This window comes from Zalophus californianus, chromosome 3 (genome assembly GCF_009762305.2).
Source record: "Zalophus californianus isolate mZalCal1 chromosome 3, mZalCal1.pri.v2, whole genome shotgun sequence".
Lineage (NCBI taxonomy): Eukaryota > Metazoa > Chordata > Mammalia > Carnivora > Otariidae > Zalophus > Zalophus californianus.
In genome coordinates this window covers 156,754,683-156,777,677 of record NC_045597.1, presented here as the reverse complement: position 1 = coordinate 156,777,677, position 22,995 = coordinate 156,754,683, and the positions used below count along the sequence as shown (strand labels likewise).

At 39.3% G+C, this 22,995-nt stretch overlaps 1 protein-coding gene across 6 annotated transcripts in view; it reads left to right on the top strand.

Annotated features, from left to right (window-relative positions):
* The window catches only part of HECW2 (HECT, C2 and WW domain containing E3 ubiquitin protein ligase 2), a 353,828-nt gene that overhangs the window by 121,651 nt on the left and 209,182 nt on the right, over positions 1-22,995 (top strand). For 5 of the 6 annotated variants that reach the window (XR_003519441.2, XM_027591370.2, XM_027591366.2 and 2 more), the window contains one exon: positions 11,647-11,973. Coding sequence is in view for 4 of the 6 variants with exons in the window: in XM_027591370.2 (XP_027447171.2) it covers positions 11,682-11,973 (292 nt within the window). In the remaining 2 variants the exon portion in view is untranslated. Of the gene's footprint in view, positions 1-11,646; positions 11,974-22,995 lie in introns of those variants that run through there. The other variant, XM_027591373.2, reaches the window with a different exon arrangement.

Genomic DNA, 22,995 nt, shown 5'->3' with positions numbered 1-22,995 from the left:
TTAAAAATTTCATCGTTGAGATAATGGATAAGTGCGTAGTGTTTTGAGATAGTTCCCCAATTACAACCAATAATTGATTTTCATTTTAATGAGATTTTAATTTGTTTGAAACAATTATTTAGGGCCATGGTATCTTCCTAAATTTAATAGTGCAGCATTCTAAGCAAAAATAAATATTTAATTTCATTTGTAAACTGAATGGATTTCTCTCTTTGAATAGATTTTAATCTATTAACTAAAACACTGCTTCTTGTAGTATATTGAATTTGGGGACAGGAATCCAATTTCTTTAAATGTAATAAGTTAAACTAATTTGACTCATTGAAACAAATGAAAAATTTTCAGGATCTTTAGAGAGAAATTGGCAGTTTTACTTATATAACTTTATCTGATGCACAACTTAATTCAAATAGTTCTATCGTTATTTTGAAATAATTGTCTATTTTCTAGAAATCATTCCACGAGACTTCAAACCTTACTTCATCCTATGTTCTCATTTGTTCTACTTTCAGTAATGAATGTGTCTCTGCTGCTACACTGGACATCTGGCAAGACTAGTGGGAAAGAGCAAATTGCTTTGTGTGAGGACTTACACCTTGTGGTTCTGAAGTCAGCTGGAGAGCCATCAGGGTACCCTGAGGATTAGTTGTATGCATCAGTGCTTCTGGGTGGGAGGAAGCTGGTACTTTAGGCAGGCATCATGCTTGATTTCCTCCTTTTTTTTTTTAAGATTTTATTTATTTATTTGACAGAGAGAGACACAGCAAGAGAGGGAACACAAGCAGGGGGAGTGGGAGAGGGAGAAGCAGGCTTCCCGCGGAGCAGGGAGCCCGATGTGGGGCTCAATCCCAGGACCCTGGGATCACTACCTGAGCCGAAGGCAGACGCTTAACGACTGAGCCACCCAGGTGCCCCTAATTTCCTCCTTCTTTTTTTTTTTTAAAGATTTTTATTTATTTATTGAGAGAGAGAGAATGGTAGAGAGAGAGCATGAGAGGGAAGAAGGTCAGAGGGAGAGGCAGACTCCCCGCTGAGCAGGGAGCACGATAAGGGACTCGATCCTGGGACTCCAGGATCATGACCTGAGCCGAAGGCAGTCGCTTAACCAACTGAGCCACCCAGGCGCCCAATTTCCTCCTTCTTTATCTTCAGACTAACACTGTCTTTAGGGCACCGCCAATGCCATGGAATTGAGTGTTGATATGGGAGTTGATATGGGAGGCAGAGCTTCCTTTTTCAGTTTACCTTTAAGATTTCTGAGTACAATCATTCACATGCTTGGGCAAGGAACCCCCTAAATATGTACTTATTTTCCTTTAAAAAAAAATGGATGGGTGAGAAGAGAAAGGCAAAGGATGGGACTGTCCCTGAGTCCTGCTCTGGAAGGGCTCCCCTTGGCGAAGCTGCTGTTTTGGACCTCTGTTACCCCTGCACATTACAGAGTTGTCAGAGCCCATGGAGACTGCCTTAAGGGAGGGAGAGTCCCACTTCTCAACAACATTATGGGCTTATAAAGTTGACTTATAATTAATCTGTGGCTCATAACAAATAAGTAATGGCTTTCTGTGCCTGCAAAGCTTACAGTAGGTGGGCCAAAAATGAGAACGGGAAGACTGGGGAGAAAGCAAGGTAGTTCAGGTAACTCAGGAGCTCTGCTTTGGCAGTGGGAGGCTACTTGGCACCTGCATTTAGGGCACTGACTTTAAACCCTGTACATAGATGATTTTATCTCCCCACCCCCCAATTTTGTGGGTAACCCTAGGTATCACATAATATGGCTCAGGTATAGATACCACAGGATGCTGTGGTATATGGGCAGAGAAGCAGGCTTTAAGGACCTAAGTGTGGATCTCAGCTGTGTCACCCACTCACTTGGTGCTCTCGTCTGGAAATCAAATCTAGAATCAATTGCTCCATCATGGGGTAGCTGTGGAGATAACATGAGGGTGAGGGTGGGGGCAGAGGGTAGACAGGAGATGGCAGAAAAGCAGTCCTTTTAAAGTGAATCTGTTCACTTGGGAAGCCAAGTTTTATAGTAAATAGGGGGGAAAGGGGTTTGGCCTGGACAAAGAAAGTTCAAATTATGGGTATCAGTTTATCTTACATTTAACAAAATTTAGATTATAACTGCAAATATGGCCTAATTAATAGAAGGAAAAAAGAACAAATGAAGGTGGTGAAATTTTTAAAGAGTTGATGGGGTTAATTTTTCCAAGAGAATTGTATAATAGCACCATGTAATGTTTGTCTTTCTTACCACAATCGTGAAAGTCTTATTACAAAAACTGTGCCGGGGCTCTGTCAACCTTCCCACAGCCTGTGTTTAATCCTGTGACATTCAAATTGCTTCAAATTTTCTTCCTCCTTCGCTTGTCAACTATTCTAACTCTACCAGGCCCTTATTCATCAGTGGTTTCGCATGTGATTCAAGAAGTTATTCAAAATCTCTTTCATTGACTTTTATGAATTCCTGAATGTTTTACCAGTTATTCAGTTTCTCTTCTCAATCAGTTTATTCTTGGAACATCTGAGGTTCAGTGAATGACTGACAGATGTGACTGGCAGGGATCAACTCTGTCATTGCAAGGAAGAAGTGGTTGAATGGGGATTAACTTAAAGTCTGCAGTTCATTGTTTTGTGATATGTTTTGCTTTCTTCCTCAGCTTCTTAATAGAGTGAAGCTGGATAATGAATACCTAGGTAAAAAAGATCTCTTTTTTGTCAAAAGGATTTGAAAATGATAGTACTGTGAAAATACAGGTAATTCTTTTGGGAAAGGTTTCAAACATTTCTTATCCTAATACGTGAATTGAGATTAAGCTTGGTGTCAATAATCAGGATCATGATACTGAACAGAACTGTTTCCTTATCCACATGCTGCACATTGATGTTCATTTAATTTTTTGGTTCCTCCAGATGATGCTCCAAACCTCTGGGAATCTTAGAAATTGGGTGATTTATTATTATTTTATTTTATTTTTTAAAAGATTTTGTTTATTTGATAGAGAGAGAGAGCAAGAGAGCACAAGCAGGGGGAGGGGCAGAGGGAGAGGGAGAAGCAGGCTCTGTGCTGAGCAGGGAGCCCAGTGTGGGACTCGATCCCAGGACCCTGGGATCATGACCTGAGCTGAAGGCAGATGTTTCACTGACTGAGCCACCCAGGTGCCCCAATTATTATTTTAAATTCATTCTTTTCCTAGTCTTTTAAAAAAAGATTTATTTATTTATGGGAGAGAGAGAGAGAGAGAGAACGTGATCAGGGGGAGGGGCACAGAAGCAGACTCCCTGCTGAACAGGGAGCCCAGTGTGGGACTCTATCTCATGAACCTGAGATCATGACCTGAGCTGAAACCAAGAGTCAGATGCTTAACCGACTGAGCCACCTGGGCGCCCCATTCTTTTTCTAGTCTTGAGACTCTTAAGTTCCTTGAGAATGGAGTGTGTTTCATCTGTGGTTCCTTGGAGCTAGAACAGTGCCTCACACATAGTAGATATTGGAGGTTGCTTGTATGGACAATCAGGTCAGTTTAGCAGACTGTGTTTATGACTTACATGTGACTCCCCTCTCTAACATGATTACTACTTATTGTTTGATTCCATCCCTTTTCCCTTTTTCTCTTCAAAGGTGCCTTTTGTTAAGCTCAGTAATAATGGTAAACATCGGTTGGTAATCTCAAACTTTGAAAGGTAACCTGTATGTTTGCAGCTTCCGCCCACAACCTTGCATGGTGCCAGTGAAATTGCATCAGTTAGAAATCTTACTGTGGTTGCAAATCACCTGTAAAGTTAAAAACAACAATTGATCATTTAGTTGAACGGGCCTTGTTCTTAGTACTCTCCTGAAAAACCATCTAAATTCATTTGCCTCCGTAGAGGTGACGTCTGTCTGTCATTTCCAACTCTTCATGAAGCATGCATTCTAGTGGGGAGAGACACTAGACACTAGAGAGACACTAATAACTTATACTGGATACTAGAATGTGAAAGTGCTATGGAGGAAAAATAAAGCAGGGAAAGAGTAGTGTTGAGGCAGTTGAAATTTTAATAGAGTGGTCAGGGAGGGTCCTATTGAGAGGGTAAACATGTGAAGGGGTAGCAAGGTGAGCCATGTGGATATTGAAGAGAAGAGCTTCTGTGGCAATGGAAACAGCAGATGCAAAGACCCCTGTGGTAGGGTATGGCTGATGCCTTCTAGGAGCTGCAGTGGGACTGGGATAGAATGAGCATGGGTGGCCATAGTGGTAGACGAAGTCAGAGAGGACCAGGGACCAGATCATGTGGGCCTTGTAGACCATAATATGGGTTTTGGCTTTTATTCTAAGTGAAATGGGGCCCCTCGAGGGTTTTGGGTAAAGAGCAAATGGTCTGACTTACATTTGAAAAAAATCATTCTTCCTGCTGTTTTGAGAATAGACAGCAGGAAATCAAGGATAGGAGCAGTGAAGAAGGTGATTATTCATTCAGAGGACAGATGATAGTGGTTTGGATCAGAGTGAAGCCATTGAAAGCTAATTCCTGTCTTCCCTTTTTAAAATTGGATTCTTTCTTTGGCTTAGAATTCATGCCATATTTCCATGGCCTCTTCCTATCTTTCAAAGTCCAGCTCCCCCAATCTTTCTCATTAGGCTTCTTTTAAGCACTCCAGTCCCTGCTGATCATTCTCTGCAGTGATTTCCTACTGACTTCTGCACTTACAACACCTTACAGAAGGCAGTTTGCTCTCGATGTCCTTCAAGTAAGTTGGGGTTTTATTTCTTTCCATACTATAGCAATGACCTTACCTCATACATTTCAGCATAAAGTAGGCCCTTTACTTAATAAATCCTTTTTGAATGGCTGGCTGCATTCTAAAGAAAAGTCAGTATGTGCTCCTACTGTTGATTTGGTCCTTTCAGATTCTTCTTTTCTGATTAGTGGCGGTGAACTCCATCCTTTCACTTATTTAAGAAAAATATTTCCTGAACGCTTACTATTTTGAGGCGGATATAATGTACAAGAGAAAGAGTAATTGTCCTCAGAGAGTTTATAGTCTGACAAGGGAAGACATGAATCTTCGTCATTAGACTCTGAGGCGTTGTGAAGTATAGGGAATACGAATGATATAAAAAGGCCCCTGGGATTCAGTAGTAAGAGTGTTGCCTTCTACGGAGAAGGTGGAGAAGGTGCTGCAGGTGGAGAGAATGGTGTGGATGGTGCTGAGCATGTTAAGCAATTTCATGCGTAGCAGAATAGATGCATGGAGTAAGTCCCGGAGGAAACGTTTTAATGTTTTCTTTCAGGAAGTATAAAGAAATCCCCGAAAAAACCCACCCTCCCCTCTCCACCCTGACCCTCAGAGCCACCGCTCAATTTCATGCCTTTCTCACCTGTCACCTGGACTTTGCAAAGGCCTAACTTCAGGTTTCAGCTTAATCAGCTTAAATGTCACCACCTGTGAGGGGCCTGCCCTGCTCACCCTGCCTAGACTTGGTTGCACCCCTGCGCCTTTGTTTGCTTTCCTCCTGGCCCTTTAAGTATGTTACGTACTTGAGTAGGAGTGCTGTCACTGAGGAAATGCTGCAGGGAGAGAGCAGATGGATTGAGAGAAAACACCAGAGTCACAGAGGCTTGCTGAGAAGTGACCGTCTAGATAGGATCTGACATGAACTTGGCTTAGTCTTGCTGTGGCACTGGGAATGGAGAGAAGCATTAAGGCTTAAAAAATGTGTTCTTTGGGGTACAGAGTACATGCAGCTATTATTACTCATGTTTATGGTTATGACCTCTGGGTGTTTTATGGAATACACAATTGTATTGCAATATAGTTGGTTGTCTTTTCTAGCAGCTTTTGACAATCAGTAACTAGGAGCTTATGTTTTGTGTTGCAGGGAAGACTTTCCCATGCAAATGTGTTCCAACCACCACAAAGTAATGTAGAATTTTTCATATCTGAATTCCATTTACCAACAGTTGGTAATTATTTGCAGCTTTAGCTGCTAAAGATAATATTTTGGGATGTGTTCCATGCAAAAGAAAAAAGAAAGACATCTTTTGCCCTAGGGATGTTCAGGGAGTAAAAGTTTAATATCTTTCAAAAGAGATGACTTTAGGGACGCCTGGGTTGCTCAGTTGGTTAAGCGTCTGCCTTCAGCTCAGGTCATGATCCCAGGGTCCTGGGATCAAGCCCCACATCGGGCTCCTTGCTTGGCAGGGAGCCTGCTTCTCCCTCTGCCGCTCCTCCTGCTTGTAGTCTTGCTCTCTCTCTCTCTCTCACTCTCTCTCTCTGGCAAATAAATAAATAAAAAAATCTTAAAAAAAAAAAAACCAACCCAAAAGGTGACTTTGAAATGAATTGATTCCACTCCCCCACACAAACCATTGATATTTGTCAACAGAGAAGCAAACCACCAACAGTGCTTGAAATAAAAGCAAAGAGTTTTTCTTTTTTTAAGAAATAGTTGGGTAGACCATGGAATTTCATGTGTATTTACTGAAAAACAGGTTGGAATTTTAAAAAGGTCTTGAAAATACATGAAGCTTTGGTTCCCATTTTTCTAATCTGGTATAATGTTTAAAAATGATTCTTGAAGTTTTACTCTTCTTGATGGCATTTTAAAAATATAGATGAGTGTTTTAAAAAATTGATATCTATGCCAATGAGCCAATGACTATCATTCCAGTAAGGGGCTCATTATAATCTCTCTTCAACTTTTGAGGTAAATGAGTAACATTCTTGCCTTTGTTCCTCCCATACCTGTGATTCTATTCTAGTTTTTTCTCTCATTATATATAAGGGTTTGTCATTTGGGTGCTGATATTTTGTTAGGTTTTTTTTTCTTTTTCCTTTATTTTTGTCCAACATTCAAGTCCTCTTCTTCTAATAACCACTTCTTCCTCTTTTTTTTTTTTTTTTTTTTTTTGAGGAAACTGCCTTCAGTTTTGGTCTAGATGACTTTTCTCTCCCAGGGCGCCAGCAAGCTGTGTGAAACTTCTTCCTCAGCAGCCTACGAGTATGTGTCTCGCTGCACCTTCACTTCTGAGTATTGTTATTTTTCAGAGTTGACATTTTAATGGATAAAAAATTATATCTCATTTTTTAAAAATGTGTTTTTTTGATATGTAGTATTAATTAGTTAGCTTTTTTCTTTTGGAAATTATCCATTCACACCTGCAAAGAGAAGTTTAATAATTTAAAGAACTAAAAAGAATTTAAAGAACTAAAAAGAATGAAGCCAAATCTGAATTATTTTCTCTCATTTATTTATCTAGCTGTATATTTAGTGATTTAAGGCCAAAACAACATCTTGCAAGCACTGTTGGACTCAGTCTTTAAAATGAAAAACTTTTGGAACTTAAAATTATTTCTCCCCATTTGTGTACATTCCTTTTCCAAACTGACAAATGGGCTGTTTTTGTGTTGTGGATCCTAACATATTGGATAAAATTACAAGAGGAAGAGGCTTTTCCTAAAGAGCAGCAGGCTGGAGGGAAACTTGCATTTTCTGATACTTCTCCACCTGAGAAGAAGAAGTGAGTGGAAGTTTCAGTCACCTCGGGCTCTCCGTAAAATGCCCCGGTGTCCTGGGAGTATTTACTGGCAATTCATAGAGCAGGGATTTCCTGGTATTAATCAATTTATTAGAACATTTTTGCTGAGGAAGCTGAACATTGGGGTTATGATTATGTACGATAAACACTGATTGCTTTCCACTGGGGAGGCACCTTCAGTTGAGAATTCGGTGATGGCTTTCTTCATCTCATATGTCAGCTAGCCTTGTGGGTCTGATGGGTCACTGATTTCTCTTCCTAGATTTCTCACATCTCTGCTTATTGCAGGCTAATTATGTTTTCCTTCGTGTCTCTTGACATAGTTTTTTTTCCCCCTTGTTTTCCTCATTTATGTAGTAAAGCACACATGGAGTTTGAAGCATAGTATGGTTGAGCACGTGTGTGTGCGTGCGTGTGTGTGTGTTTGTGTGGTATTTTTTTGGAATTTGAAAGGTTAAACAAGGATTTTTGTTATTATTATTGGTTTTATGTATCAGTGTCCAGTCTAAGAAGTTAAAATCCTAGGGAGTATTTCTAGTTTGTAAAAATCTTTTGACAAGGAATGTTGTCAGTACTTGCCCTTCAGGTGAGATTTAGTAAATTGATGTTCACCCCCAGATTCTTGAGCAAAAATATTTTAAATAAAAACACTTGCTGTCATCTGCTACTGTCTGTATCTTCTACACAAAATCTGCTCCTTTTGGAAATGAAGTTGTATACTAAGGTGTTTTGCAGTTTGCTTAGTAATTGCATCTCTCTTGACCTCTGGAAGAAAAGTGATTTTGTTTTTAGCTGTTGTTTAAGCAGATGTCAGTTATCTGGGAGAGCAGCTCAATGCAGACCTAATCATAAATAGAAGGGGGAGGGGTTTTAAGGAGTGCTGCATTATGTTACCTTGTGTCCTTTGGGAATGGGACATAGAGCTGCTGCAGAGGTTCCTCATGGGAGGTATTGTCTGTCTAAGGAGCTTGAAAGGAGACCAGCCTTCTGTTTAATAAACACGGTGGATACTAATCAGTTTCCCTTACCATCAGCTTTACCTTCTAAAGCTTTTCAGAAGAGCATGGATAATTTTCTGAAGAACAATTAGTCTTTCTTATTGCATAAGACATAGGTATGAAACCAAGAAGCAAATGAAGAATTCTTAGATTTCAGTAGGAGAAAATGTAAAGCAGCCATTCTCTGTCATTTCAGTGGCTAATTTTCACATGTGAGAATTATTGCATTGAATAAAGTAAAATTATAAAGTAAAATTTTATCTATAACATTTAGAGTGGTTTTATTTTTTTTCATTTTCATGCAACTTTGAGAATTAATTTTTGCACAATGTTTGATCTTATTTTCCATGGAAACATGAACTCTGAAACATACATTACTTTTCCTATAGGGGAAAAATGAAGTTTTCCAATACAGGCTTGGACTCTTGTCCCTCTTTGTAATCGAAGCATTCTAATTTTATTTCTTTTGCATTGATCTAAGTTATGTAGAGTAAAATATCTGAATGAGGCTTTTTAAAATTTAATTTAATTTAATTTTTTAGAGAGAGAGAGAGATAGAGAGGGAGTATGAGCAGGAGGGGGAGTAGAGGGTCAGAGGGGGAGAGAGAATCTTAAGCAGGCTCCACGGGAGCATGGAGCCAGACATAGGACTTGATCTCACAACCCTGAGATCACGACCTGAGCTGAAACCAAGAGTTGAATGCTTCACCAGCTGAGCCACCCAGGCACCCCCTGAATGAGGCTTTTAAACCCCGAACTAATAAGCCTTTTTGAGATGACTTGGCATAGTTGATTCTAATTAATAAATAATAAGGCTATTATTAAGCAGAAACTTGCGTTTGAATATTTGTCTGACCCCTGGGCTCATAATAACCAGAAACTCAGCCCAGCCTCACGAGAGTCCTTGGGACATAGTTACTTGGACATAATTCATTTACTTCAAACCCATCCAAGAGGGTATTGATTTTCTCAGCCCTGTCAATGTTTCTGGGATTCTGTTGTTACTTAGACTGAAAATCTAGAATTTAGTCCTAATTTTCCCCTACTTTTATCCCCTGTATTCATTCTGTTGCCAAGTCTTTGGGCTCTTTCTTTGAAATATTCCCAATTGATATATTTCCTTTCTGTGTTACTAAAATCCATTTCTCAGCACTCAGTGCTGGATACCTTAACTGATCTGCTTCTAACTGGTTTCCCTACCACTGTTTCCCTCCCAGCCCTTCGGAGGCTCTCTAATTCTCATAACTATATTTCATATGTCGACTCTTCTGCTCGAGACCCTGGAATGGCTCCCTGCTCATCACTCTTAGTGAGGTTTCAACTGCCTTGCTTCATATTATGTGCCCGAGGTTCTTCTAACTTCTCTCTCTAATCTCGCCCTTCACTATGTGCAGTTACCAGCTTGTCGGTGCTCGGCTTTAAAGGTTCTTTCCCAAGCAGATTGTTTGGAGATTGAAATTAATTTTTTAAATGTAGAAACAATTATTTAAGAGATGTGGTTGAGTTCCAAAGCTTTAATTCAAAGGGCTGTGTTTCCTCATGTAGCTGATTTCTGGTTTCTGGGAGCTGGAAGCCACGTGGAATAGGGAGGCAGGGGAAAGAGGGACTGCTTTCTCCTTCTTTCCTCATTGCAGGGTCATCTAGCACGAGGCAGAACTCTCAGTGATTTTTTCATGGGTAAAGGAGTCTGTAGCGTTTGACTTCTGTTAACTGTTTTCCAGTCCTTGGAGCTACCCCAAACTAAATAGTGCATTAATTAATTCAGCAATTACATTATTACTAAAGTAACAGTAATTGCTTTTTACTGAATACTTTCACTTATGACTTTTCTAATCCTTACAACAATCTTGCATGGTACTGTAAAGTCACCTCCATTTAATAGATGAACATATTGAGACAGGGTGAAGTTTAAGCATGTGCAGCTATTGATTTATAAACACAAGTCTTCCAAATAACCTATATATATTTGTAAATCACTTAAAAGAAAAAGTGCTGTGTTGAGTGTTTTTTAAAGAGATATACGGATAACCTCCATCCTTTCTCCACTTCATCTCCTCCCTCGCTATACACAAGCACCGCTGGGGCACTGTTCTGCTTTATAGAGACAGGAGAGCGTCAAGGTTGATGGTTTCTTTTGCTGTTCAGAGGTGTTTTAGTGTAATGTAGTCCCACTTGTTTATTTTTGCTTCTGTTGCCTTTGCTTTTGGTGTCAGATCAAAAAATTATTGCCAAGATTGATGTCAAGATGCTTACTGCCTTTGTTTTCTTCTAGGAGTTTTATGGCTTCAGGGTTTATGTTCAAATCTTCAATCCATTTTGAATTTGGGGTTTTTTTGTATTGTATAAGATAATGGTCCAGTTTCCTTCTTTTGCATGTGGCTGTCCAGTTTTCCCAGCACCATTTATTGAGGAGACTGTCCTTTCCCCAAGCTTACATTCTTGTTGGGAGAAGTACGCAATAACCAGATAAATAAGTACGTGGTACTCTATGGCACATCAGATCATAATAATTGCTATTAGAGAAAAACACAGGGAGAGGGGAGGAAGGGGGAAGACTGGGGTGTTGCAGTTTTAAAGACAATGGCCACTGTATTTAAGAGAGGAGGTGACATTTGAGCAGGTTCCTGAAAAAGACTCTAATGGGTTACATTCCTGTAAGAAGGAAATTGATCAAGTGAACCTGTGCTCAACTGTATATTTCAACTGTGTCAAAATTTTTTGTCTTGCTATTTTAAAATTTAATTTCAACAGGAAACAAATACATGTCAGGGGGTGAGGTGAAAGAAAAGAGAACCATTTCTGTAGGTGGGGTGTCTGGGAAAGGATAGACCTAAAAGGGCTACTAGCGAAATCCCCTTCTCCTTAGTTGCCAGGAGGAGCTGTGCCCAGTGAAATCAAGGGCCACAGGTGTGCGATGGCCTTTGCCTTCATGTGACCTCAGTCTGTTTCTCAGGAGCTGTTTCTGACATCATCCATTGACAGTAGAGTAATAGGTTTTATTTTGACAGCGGAAGATTATTGCATGGTGGGGCTTTAATATTAGGGCTTTACGTCTGGGAAGCTTAAACCTAATTCCTTGCATTGTAACGCTAATGATTTGTGCTTGTTATGTCTCTTGCAGCTTTGTAGGAAGCTAACCTCCAAGAGGCAGACGGGATGGCTAGCTCAGCCCGGGAGCACCTGCTTTTTGTGCGGCGTAGAAATCCCCAGATGCGGTACACACTAAGCCCAGAGAACCTCCAGAGCCTGGCCTCCCAGAGCTCCATGCCAGAGAACATGACCCTACAGAGGGCGAACAGCGACACAGACCTGGTGACTTCTGAGAGCCGCTCCAGCTTGACTGCGAGCATGTACGAGTACACGCTGGGGCAAGCCCAGAACCTCATTATCTTCTGGGATATTAAAGAGGAGGTGGACCCCAGTGATTGGATTGGACTTTATCATATAGGTGAGTGACATGAAATGGACTTGCATGTGACTTAGAGCATACATTTTTACTCTGATATTACACTATTGTGTATTTTTTCTTGGCGGGGGGCGAAGGGTGGGGGGACCACACACACAAATAAACCCAGCAAGATTCTGGGACTTTTTTTCCCTTCTTCTTTAGAAGGGAAAGAATCAACAATAATAAATACCTTTGCTGATATGAATTTTGTGGTTATATTTCCACCCTGATTAAATGCCAGAACCTGCAGATTTTATAATATTTTCTTTTTAAAGCTTCACATTGCCCTTAATCAGTAGTCCCATTTCGGGGAGAATTGGGTATTAACTTTTACTAATATTTTTAAACTGATGAAAAAGATGTCTCGATTTAGATAACTGATGTGAAAAAATGTTCTGTACTTTCTATTTTTTTTTTCAGCAAAGCAAAGTTTGTTGAACAATAGTCAAGAGATAGTACAAAGCTCCCAAGGAGGGAGGGGACCCGAGAGAACTGCATATTTTCCTAACTAATGACTTAGGAATAGATTGCTATTTGTTTTAATAGAAATGTCCCAGCTGTGTTTAGCTAATTTGCACTTGTTATGCATAGGTGAGCGAATGATGAATGGCACATGCCAGAAAATATAAAATTTGCTTTATTGAAAGCAAAAATCCAAACCCTACCAACCAGGCTTAAAGAAAATCTAAATTAAACCTGATAATAAAAATCTAACATTCCCCATATTTGGGGAAGTTTTTCACTCAGTGAAGGGAATTCCTTTCAAGATTTAACATCAAGTATTTTAATAGAAAGACAAGTTTGTTTTTACTGTAAATTATAAACCAAGCATCTTTGTTGTTTGTTTTTTTTGGAGTGAACTGGGGGGGGAAAGACCTATTTGTTTATGGCAGTGCTTCTCATTCAGGGACGATTTTACCCTCTACAGGACATTTGGTAATGTCTGGAGACATTTTTGGTTGACACAGTGGGGTAGGGAATGGGAGACCAGGGATGCCGCTGAACATCCCGCAATGCACAGGACTGCCTCCCACAGCCATCTATTAGCACCACTCTTGACAAACTCTGATTTAAGGCAAAGTAACATCCTTGCTGACAGTTTATCAAAATGTTCAACCCACTAAAATTTATGTTTCACAGCAACAAAGAATTTTATGTTGACTAAATTTGATTGGTATTTACTAATGTAACTCTATTAATCATGCTGGATAACAAGAAATCTAAAATGGCAAAAAAAATTTCAAGAATTTTTATTTTTCTGTTTCCTCTTATGACAATTTTTACCCAGGTGTGTTTAAATATATATTCAAGATGGGGAAGGTAGGATTTAAAAATTGTATTTTTATTTCTGATATCTATTATATTCACAAAAATGTCTTACAATTTTGATGGGACTTTGGAAGTGATTCTTTTGGTTTTATGTAACTTCAGCTTTTTAGATTTCATCAAACTATTTTCTTTTCATTTTAATATGATATTTTTTATATTTACCTATCTTCAAGTTTACTAACTTTTAATATTTTCATCTTCATTCTGTTGTCAGTCCCATCCAATGGATTTTAAAATTTCAGTTATTTGACTTTACATTTGTAGAATTTTCATTTTTTTCTCTTTTTGTATATTTTATTTTTCTCATGAGATTCCCTGTATGTTAACTCATTCAGACCATATTTTCATTCATTTATTTAAATTGAATCGAATGTATCTGCTTTAAGTCCTCTGCAAAATCTAATATCTGGGCAGTTTTTATTATCTGTTTATCTGTTGACCATGGATCCCATTTTCCCGTTTCTTTACATATCCAGTAGTTCTTGATTTTACACTGGCTCTTGAGAATTCTAAGTTGTAGAAATCCCGAGTTCTGTAGAACAATTTTTATTTTAATGTTAATTTTTATCCTAGTAGGCAGATTTATTTTTTGACCTTGCTAGGTATAATTTTCCCCTTTGTGAGGATGGATCCGAGGAAAGCCCGAAGTGGTTCCCCAGCACTTCTAACTTGATGGGATTCAGCCTCCAAGTTTGGTCTCCCCTATGGATTTTGTTAGGGCTTGGTTTAGGGCTTTGTTAGGCTAGATCTCTATGGTAAGCCTTGTTGGCCTTTGTACTTTCTAAGTAGTGGAATTTCTGATGGCTGAGCGGATGCCTGGAATGTCGACCACGTGTCTTTTCTCTGGCTGGGTCATAACTCCAGGGTTCTCTAGCACTGCTGGACCTCTGGGAACTTCGGTGCACTCTCAGCCCCATTAACAGCTACTCTCTACAAAGCCCTGGTAGTGTTTCTCTGCACATGTGCAGTCCAGACATTAGCCTAAGGCTTGTGGGTATCCCGATGCACTTCTGACCTTCACCCCTCCATAGCTCTTTCCTTCCCCATGCCCTGCCTGTTGATCCATACTCTGATCTCTGCATCCTCAGCTTGTCAGAACTTCTGTGGACTCAGGAAGTTGTCCCCTGGCTGAGATCTGGGTGGTCATAGAGTCACCTCATCAGTTTCTCTTCCCTCTGGGGTTTTCATCTTAAGCCGCCTGTCGTGCAATGCCTGAAAACCACTGCCTCCCAGTTTTACAGTTGTTTCCATCAGGAAGGCTAGTCTGGAACTAATCACTGCCCTAGGCCCTGAAGCAGAAGTTTCTTCCATGCTTTTGATTTCCCGTAGGCAGTGAGAGATTTCACTTAATTTTCCCATCTCACCATTTCCAGGGAACTCTGAATGAATAATAAATGGTGGCTTAAGTTCCATGGGTTTGTTAGTTCTTCTTAGTGTATTTTCTAATAGTTTTAGATCCCTGGCAGGGCAGAGAGAACTGGAGCCCTCAGACCTCTCAAGGGACTGGGATGAACACAGAGACTAGCATCTGCAGGTGAAAATACCATGTACTTGGGGTTCTAGGGCATGTGGTTGGTTCCAACAGTTCTTCTGCAGCAAAGGAGTCTGAAAGGCACAGGTCCCAGCATCTAAGACATTAAGTCTGGCTCATCTCTATAGTTGAAGGGCCACAGCTATGTTTCAGAGGAAGCCTGGCTGATCTGGGACCTCAGAATGAGTGAACAGAGACCTGGCTTTAGGCAGAGATAGCCATTGCTCCTGGGGCTAAGATGGGCTATTCTGACCTCTAGGCTGGAGGCAGCCTCACTTCTGTGGGGACTTTGCCCTCCCATGTAGAGAGGGGTAGGTGGCAGCTTTGTGGGTTTTCACGGAGAGCTGTTTCCTGATCCTTCTTCCTTACAGGGTCAGGGCTCAGCAGCAAGCCATTCATCTCAGGGCACGTAGGCCCTCCCCAGAGTCAGGAAAGTTCTAAACTTACATGGTAATCCAACGAGTGAGTAGTCTAGGAGTGGGCTGTGAGCCAGCTCTGGCCGGTGAGATGTAAGGGAAAGACTTTGGGGGAACTTCCTTTTCCAGTGAAAAGCCAGAGTCTCCTGTAGAGTCATTAAACTTCCTTTTCTCTTGTACCTGGGGCTGTGGTGACAAGATGTGATATCTTGAACTGTTGCATCCACGGAGCAACCATAAGATATCAATCGAGATTAAAAGCTGTGAATGACAGCAGAAAGTCAGAATGAGCTTGGACTGGCACTCCAAAGTTCTTGCCATATGTGGAAAAAATCTTCCCCTCTTTGCTTAAGTCCTCCCTGTGAGGCTCTCTTGTATCTGCAGTTAATCCTAACGGAGCTGCTAGGTGGTAGAAAGATGCCGAAGGGAAGAGGAGGGACACGAACTGCTTGTGAAGGCAGGACAGAGCTTGTGGGCTACTCCAGTAGTTACTACTTCAGGGATGTGCCCGGGGCTGCTTTAACAGAGTTAAAAACCACTAGGTCATTGTTTTTATTTTTGTTTTTTAAAGTAACAAAAATCTGATATAAAAATTTTGAAAATAGTAACTCCAAGCCATGTGGAAATTTTCAAAAGTTTAGTAGGACCAATCATGTGACAGGAAGCATCTACGGAATGAGTAAGGAAGTAACGCGAATATATACCAAACTCTTCCCGGGCACTATTACATGAAGGTGGCGAGGTGATACATTTGGAGAAACCTGAAAGAAAAGAGGAAATGCAAGGCCAGGTTGGAGAAAAGAATTTCGGGGTACAAATTATGTCACCAATTTAAGGCTGTTGTGGCTAAATAGAAATAAGTTCTCTCCCGGGCTCTGTGACACAGGTGCGCTGAGAATCCAGGTTTCCCAACAGTAGTACACGTGTCAGGTGCGGCCTCAAACTCCTGTCCCTCCTGGTAGGGAGTAGCTGCCCTCCTTCAGTTGAGTCCTGAGAAGCCAGGCTGTTTCCTAGCAACGCCTAGTTTTATTTGTGGAACAGAGAGATGGTCTCTATAGAAATAAATCCCAAAGGAAAAGGATTTGGGTGGAACGTCTGGCCAGTGAGGTGTGGCTTATTGGCACACTCTGCACTTTGATTGTGTTTCTCTTGGCTTACATTTTCTTAACCTCAAGAAGTGTGAGTTTTGCTTGTGTTTGGCTAATTGTTAATAAGGTTTTGCATTGTACAAGTCAGTCCAGCTGACTTTTAGCTAATCTGGAGAGAAAATATATACTCCTGGATCAGAAAAATAAATTGTTCTCCAGGCATTTTAAGCAGTATATACATCCTATTGGGAATACAAAGGAAAACAAATTGAAAATATCAAAGTGCCATTTGGGGTAAATTTGGGGGTGAACATAATTCTTAAAACAGGTGCTAATTATATTTTCTCCCTCCAGAAAGTCTCAGATGCACCCTGAGATTTCCAGAGATGATTGCAATGTAGCTATAGCTCTGAATCTCCAAATTACAGCAATTAATGCCTTGCAAATGGTTTTTAAAAATTACTAGATTTATAACTTATTGTTGGTCTCCGTAATGAGAAGTGACCCCTGACAAAGAGTAATACCGCTACTCACTGCTTCCTTCTAAGCTGTCTAAATAAAAGGAGCCAAATGCTTAAATGTGCAAAAGCACTTAGGGTACGCAACACAAACAGCTTTCCATGAGAAACCAAGTGATCACTGTTTAAAGAGGAGGCAGAGCATATTCTATTTGTTTCAGGCTCGCTGTCTAATTCCCCTTAACCTTTGGTCTTGTGCCTTGCTTTCTGGCTATTCAAAAGAAAAACACTTCAAAAGGCTTACTCTGCCATTTCTCATTTTCAGGCAATTTCAAGTACCTGAACAGAGCTAGGAAAATGCACATTATGAAAACTAGACATCTATACTGTTCTGTACACCAGCACTACTCAAAGTGCTGGCCTACAGTTGATCTATGACTAGATAAGAAGCTTCCTCTAAGATGTAAATCAATGTCCTGCATCCTTCATTGAGAAAATCTTGCTATTAAAAAATAAAATTAGATAATGGGCTTATTGATGCAGCTGTTTTGTGTTCTGGCTCAAGCTTATCTTGCCATAGACCAGTAATAAATAGTTTGCCAGCATTTCTCTGGACCGCCCTTTGAGTATACCTCTCAGTGTCTGCGTGTTGATTATATCTTCAAAGGTGAATGAATGGCAGAACAACCATACTTGCCTCTATCTTAAAAAATACTATGGCGCATGTAGTATGATGTTTTTCATATTTCTTTGCATTTGGATGGTAAAATAGAAGGAGGATCACAATAGTTCACCAAGGCATTGAGATTATGTATTTCAGAGCTTTAAGATCCCAAAGTTTAAATTGATGTTTTACAGATAAAGAATTAAGGTCCAGCGTGGTGATGCTATACAGCCAGTGGGAGGCAGCCAAGGCTGGGCCTAAAGTGTCTCGTGTCTTAGTCTTCATTTCTCCCCCTTGTGTTGAAAAATAGAGTCCAGTGTTTTCCAACCTTCAGTTATTTACTCAGCACCTTCTTGATTTTTACAGTATGGGATCATCACCTGTACTATTAATATTTTTCTTTAAACCATCTGATAGAAAGAAAGAAAGAAAGAAAGAAAGAAAGAAAGAAAGAAGAAAGAAAGAAAGAAAGAAAGAAAGAAAGAAAGAAAGAAAGAAAGAAAGAAAGAGAAAGAAAGAAAGAAAGAAAGAAAGAAAGAAAGAAAGAAAGAATCTAGTTATCTACCCTGACTTTGTTTTAAGCAGTAAGGCTTGGGAAAGGTGTTCTGTGTCAATTGTAATTCTTTCTAACATACATTAACTGTTAAAAAAATAACTTTTGTAGACAGTGCCACCAAGATTATCACCCATAGTACACTTTGAGAAATTCTAGGTTATCGGTGGTTAAGAGCACAGGTTCTGCAATCATACTAGTAAATTCAAATACACTTACTGGCTTGAGCGAATTACATCATCTTTTTGATGTCGATTCCACATGAAGAGCAGCAGAGCTGCCCTACGTGTGCTGCTCATGACAGAAGCCCTTTTTGAATTATTTCACCTTTTTAAATCTCAGTTTCCTCATCTGTAAAAAAAAAAAAAAAAGACAAAATACCAGTATCACGAGAAAGAAGATAATGTGTATAAAGCTCTCGAGAAGGTGCCTAGGCTTATTGTAAAGTCCTGCTGATGGCAAACTATCATCATTATTTTGGCTACTGTAAATAATAATAAAATCATTTTCCTGGTAGCCTGAAGCTGCAGCACAAACTTATCTACTGGATGAATCCACAAGAAGGGATGTCCAGATTAAAGTGACACACCAGACCGCTTCTGCTTATAAAAACCAAAATCCAATCCTTTGAGTCAGAGTTCTAGAAATTATATAAAGCACTTCAAATTTCAATGCTAAATAATACAGTATTTTGAGTATTATGTAGGTTCTGAACCAATATGCTTTTCAAGGTGATGGGAAAGCTGCAGTTTAATCCCAAATTCAATCAAATGGAACAAAGAATTTATGTATTAAGTATTTAGTTTCCAGAATAGCTATCAAATATAGTGAAAAGTGACTATTTGTAAGCTCTTTTGGTATTTTTACATGATTACTGCCAAAGAAAAGTTGTTTCAGGTCATGTCTTTAAATTTTAGAAAATGCTTTTAGAGAATAAGGGCTTTGAACATGAAATGGTTTTTGGAACAACTTAACTCTAAATTGCTTTTTGTTACCTAGTTGTATTAGCCCCAGTCAGATTATGCTGTACAAATGAGCTAACCCTGAATCCTCCAAGACTTAGCAGAACAAAAGATTATTTCTTTCTGATACTATGTGTCCAACATGGATTGACAGGGGGATTGCTTTGTACTGTTGTTTAGAGATGCAGGCTGACCATTCTCCTGATTTTTGCCATATTGTATTTATTAAAGGCTCACCATCGTGTCATTACACCATCTGTAACAGAAGTCCTTACTGGGCAAGTGTCAAGGGAAGAGGGTACTGGAGACTCCTACATCAGCTCTTAAATGCTTTGGCCCCAAAGTGACACATCTCACTTCTTCTCAGAGACTCCATTCAACACTAGTCCCATGATCTGCTTAACTGCCTAGATACTGGGAAATGGGGAGAAGCCGTTGGCTCTTTAGGGAGCAGTTGATGTTTCTACCATAGTAGATGCATCTTGCTAACGTGTCTGGTCCTCTAGTCTGTTTCAAAGCCTAATACATCCTTGCATGATCACTGCAAGAATAGGTGCTGGGTATTAAAAAGTGTCATACCTTCGTATACACTTTACAATCTGTTCAGGATACTGAATGAGAAGACACACCCAGAGCAGGACCAAGGACAGTACCTGTGTAATTTGTGTCACTTTTCCTTAAAGGATGCTTATATAGGTACCATAATTAGTAAATGTGAAATGATTGTAAATATTTTTTGATGGAGTTAAGATAACAGCATGAGGTTTAGAAATTAGTCATTCCACAGGCGCCTGAATGGCTCATTCGGTTAAGTGTCTGACTCTTGATTTCAGCTCAGGTCATGATCTCAGGGTTGTGAGACTGAGCCCTGTGTTGGGCTTTGCACTGAGTGTGGAGCCTCTCTCTCTCTTTCCTCTCCCCACCCTACTCTCTCTCTCTCTCAAAAAAATTCTTCATTCTGATAAAACCCATTACTAACTCACAAAATAATTGCTTACTGCACATACTGTTTTTATAATATTTGTTATAATTGGCTTTTCATGCTTTTCTAAGGACAAATGGGCACATCAATAAAGAAAATACATGTATAATGCCATCTTTTTATCCTGATATCTCTCTTAAAGTCTGTTTGTCTGTTATCAGGTTGCTGTGTCAACTTTCTTTTGGTTAGTTTTTGCTCGATGTATCTTTTCCCACTGATTTCCTTTCAGCCATTCTTTGGCATGCTTCAAATATATCTGCTGTAAATCATCTATGGCTTTATGATTTTTAATCCAATCTGAGTAACCCTCATTTAAAATTGGTGCATTTTGTGTTTTAACATTTGCTGTTATATTTTTATATATTTGGATTTATTTCCATATCCTATCTTGTTTTCTATATTTTATGCTTTTTTGTAGGTTTTTTTTGATGTGCTTTTGTGCCTTCCATTGAAATGATGAGTTTTCTTTACTCCCTACCGTCTATTCAGTCTATTTGTTTGAAAGTTAAATTTCCTAAGTCTAGTCTGTTAGCAATTATCCTTAAAATATTTGTCATGCGTACTTGAGTTAAAGGTTAAAATGAATCAGTATCTTTAAATACCTCTCAAACTGTACAAAGATCTTAGAACATATTTATTACAGTAACTTCCTTCTCCATCTTCTCTTTTACTGTTGACAACATTTAATTCCATCCTGTTTTAAACCCCTTTTCCTATATTAGTCATTATTGTTATTGTTGTGGGTTTTTTATAGACAGGGATTATTCCAGTTTTGTATTCTGCATAAAAGCCATGAGAAAACTTAGTGGCTTAAAACAACAATGTATTGAATAAGTAAACAATAAGGGTAAAAGAAGAGACTTATCTGAATCAGCAGCACTAGAGTACATGAGGTTTGATTTTCCTACAAAACACACATGCACACACAACAAAAGTTGCATTCTAAAATAAATGGAAACAAGCAGTAGAAGTTTAAAACTCAACTTCAAATTCTTATTGATGTACCAACTCAAAGAATATTCTTTTTTTTTTTTCTTGGTATTGTAGATAATGATGAGAGGTATCAGGTGTACCTGAAATCTTCTCTTCATTTTCTCCAGCATGTTTTCCCCGTTGTGGGCTCTCATGTGTTCTCTCTTTCATTTTGCACCATATATTTTTATCTTTATTTTAAACCAGTCTTATGCTGGCAGTCTTTGAGTTACAGCTGAGCTGTGATAACTATCAAGGTCATTATATTAATTTCTGACAGTGTTTTCCCACAGTCAGGCTGACACTGTTGTTGAGTTTTTGAGTAAATAACTTAACAATTATGTATACTTCATATGGACATCAGAGGAACTATAGAGAGCATCTCAGGTTTTCAGTCTGATTTAAGTGATAGGGACCAGAGTGTCATAACTTGGATTCAGTGGTGACGTTAAGGAATTCTTCCTCTAAGTCCTATTTTGTGTTTTTTCTTTTAATTTAAATTATGAATTGCGGAACTCCCAGTGTATGCATACTCATTGAGGAAGCCTGATGTTTCTTTTCCTCCATAAAAATTTATGAAGCAACAAATGATCACATTTTCTCAATTTACTGTAGTTCATAAAATCATTAGAAGACCCACACTAATGCCTTAATTACATACAGAGCTTGAACTGGGTAGAGTCCAGTGGATCCATTAACCTCAGCATTGGGTAGTAGAGTGGCAAAAAGATGGTTTTGGAGAGGGGGTATGGGATGGATCTGGATTCAAGTTCTGGCTCAACCTCCTGTGAAAAAATGGGAATAGTATCAACCTCATAAATTTGCAGGGAAGATGAAACAAGATGACATTTGTGAAGTGTATGCAGGGTGGTTTTTTCATAGGTGGTAACCACAACACCACCGAAACATTTGTTGAGAGCCTGCTGTTTGTCTGCCAGTAGGCAATGGGGAACAAACATGAATCAGCTTGCATTTTGGTGGGGTGTGAGATAGGTAGGAATGATGCAGTGTGTTCAGAATATTACAGAGACCATGAGAGCATGGAGAAAGAATGGTTTAAAGCCTGAGATGGGTTCAGGGACGGGTAATGTATAGAAAGAGCTTCACTAAGAAGGTGATATTTAGACTTATCATCTTATTTTTGGTATTCACATGAGAGAAAGTCATTCTAGGAGGTGAGAATTTCATATGCATATCACGTCTTTCTCATGAAGGGGTCACATCTGTTTTACTTGAAGATTGCCCCTTTTGTCTTGTTCCTTTTTCCGCCTGGCTGACTTCTGTGGATCCTTTTAGATAGGATTCAGAAGTCACCCACTCCATGATGTGCCCCCTCACCGTTCCAGGCAATCAGTCTGTTTTCCTGCTTCCTTAGGAACTTTTTCATATCACTGTTTCAGTGCCAGTTACAGTGTGTTGTAATTTGTCTTTTTCCATGTTTGTCCCTTTGGGTGCACTTTTAACTCCTTAACTGTGTCCTGTTCATTTTGTATCCTGAGCACCTCATCCAGCTCTCTGTGCTGCATGATTCGTATGGATTAATTAATTTCATTAAAGAGTAGGTTTCTGGCTAGGGCAATTATGACGGAATAGTGAGTACTTTCCTATTGGAGATTTATTCCATATTATATCGTTTTCTCCTAATGATTTTATCCAGAGATCAGTTTTGGTATTCATTCACTCATGTATTTCTTCAACAACATTAGGAATTTACTATATACCGGGCATCTGAAAGAATTTTTAAAATATCTGCATTTGAGATCATAGTTGAGGAACTGTCATTCCAGTTTTATTTTTCAATTATTATACAATATATTGGCCTTTTGCTTCCTCTTTCTTTACCCATGGTTCTATTTTCAATATGGAAAGCACTATGTGTTTAAATGGAAATGAATTTATTCCCCGAATTCAGTGTGGTTAGTACTTTGTACTCTCATTCTTTTTCGTTCGTTCTTAGTCCCTTGTTTGCAAAAATAGGCGTTTGCTGCTCTACGCAATCACGGGTGTTTTTCTGAAGGTTGTGTGTTGTTTGGCATGAAGAATATCTATAGCGTTCTTGCCATTCTG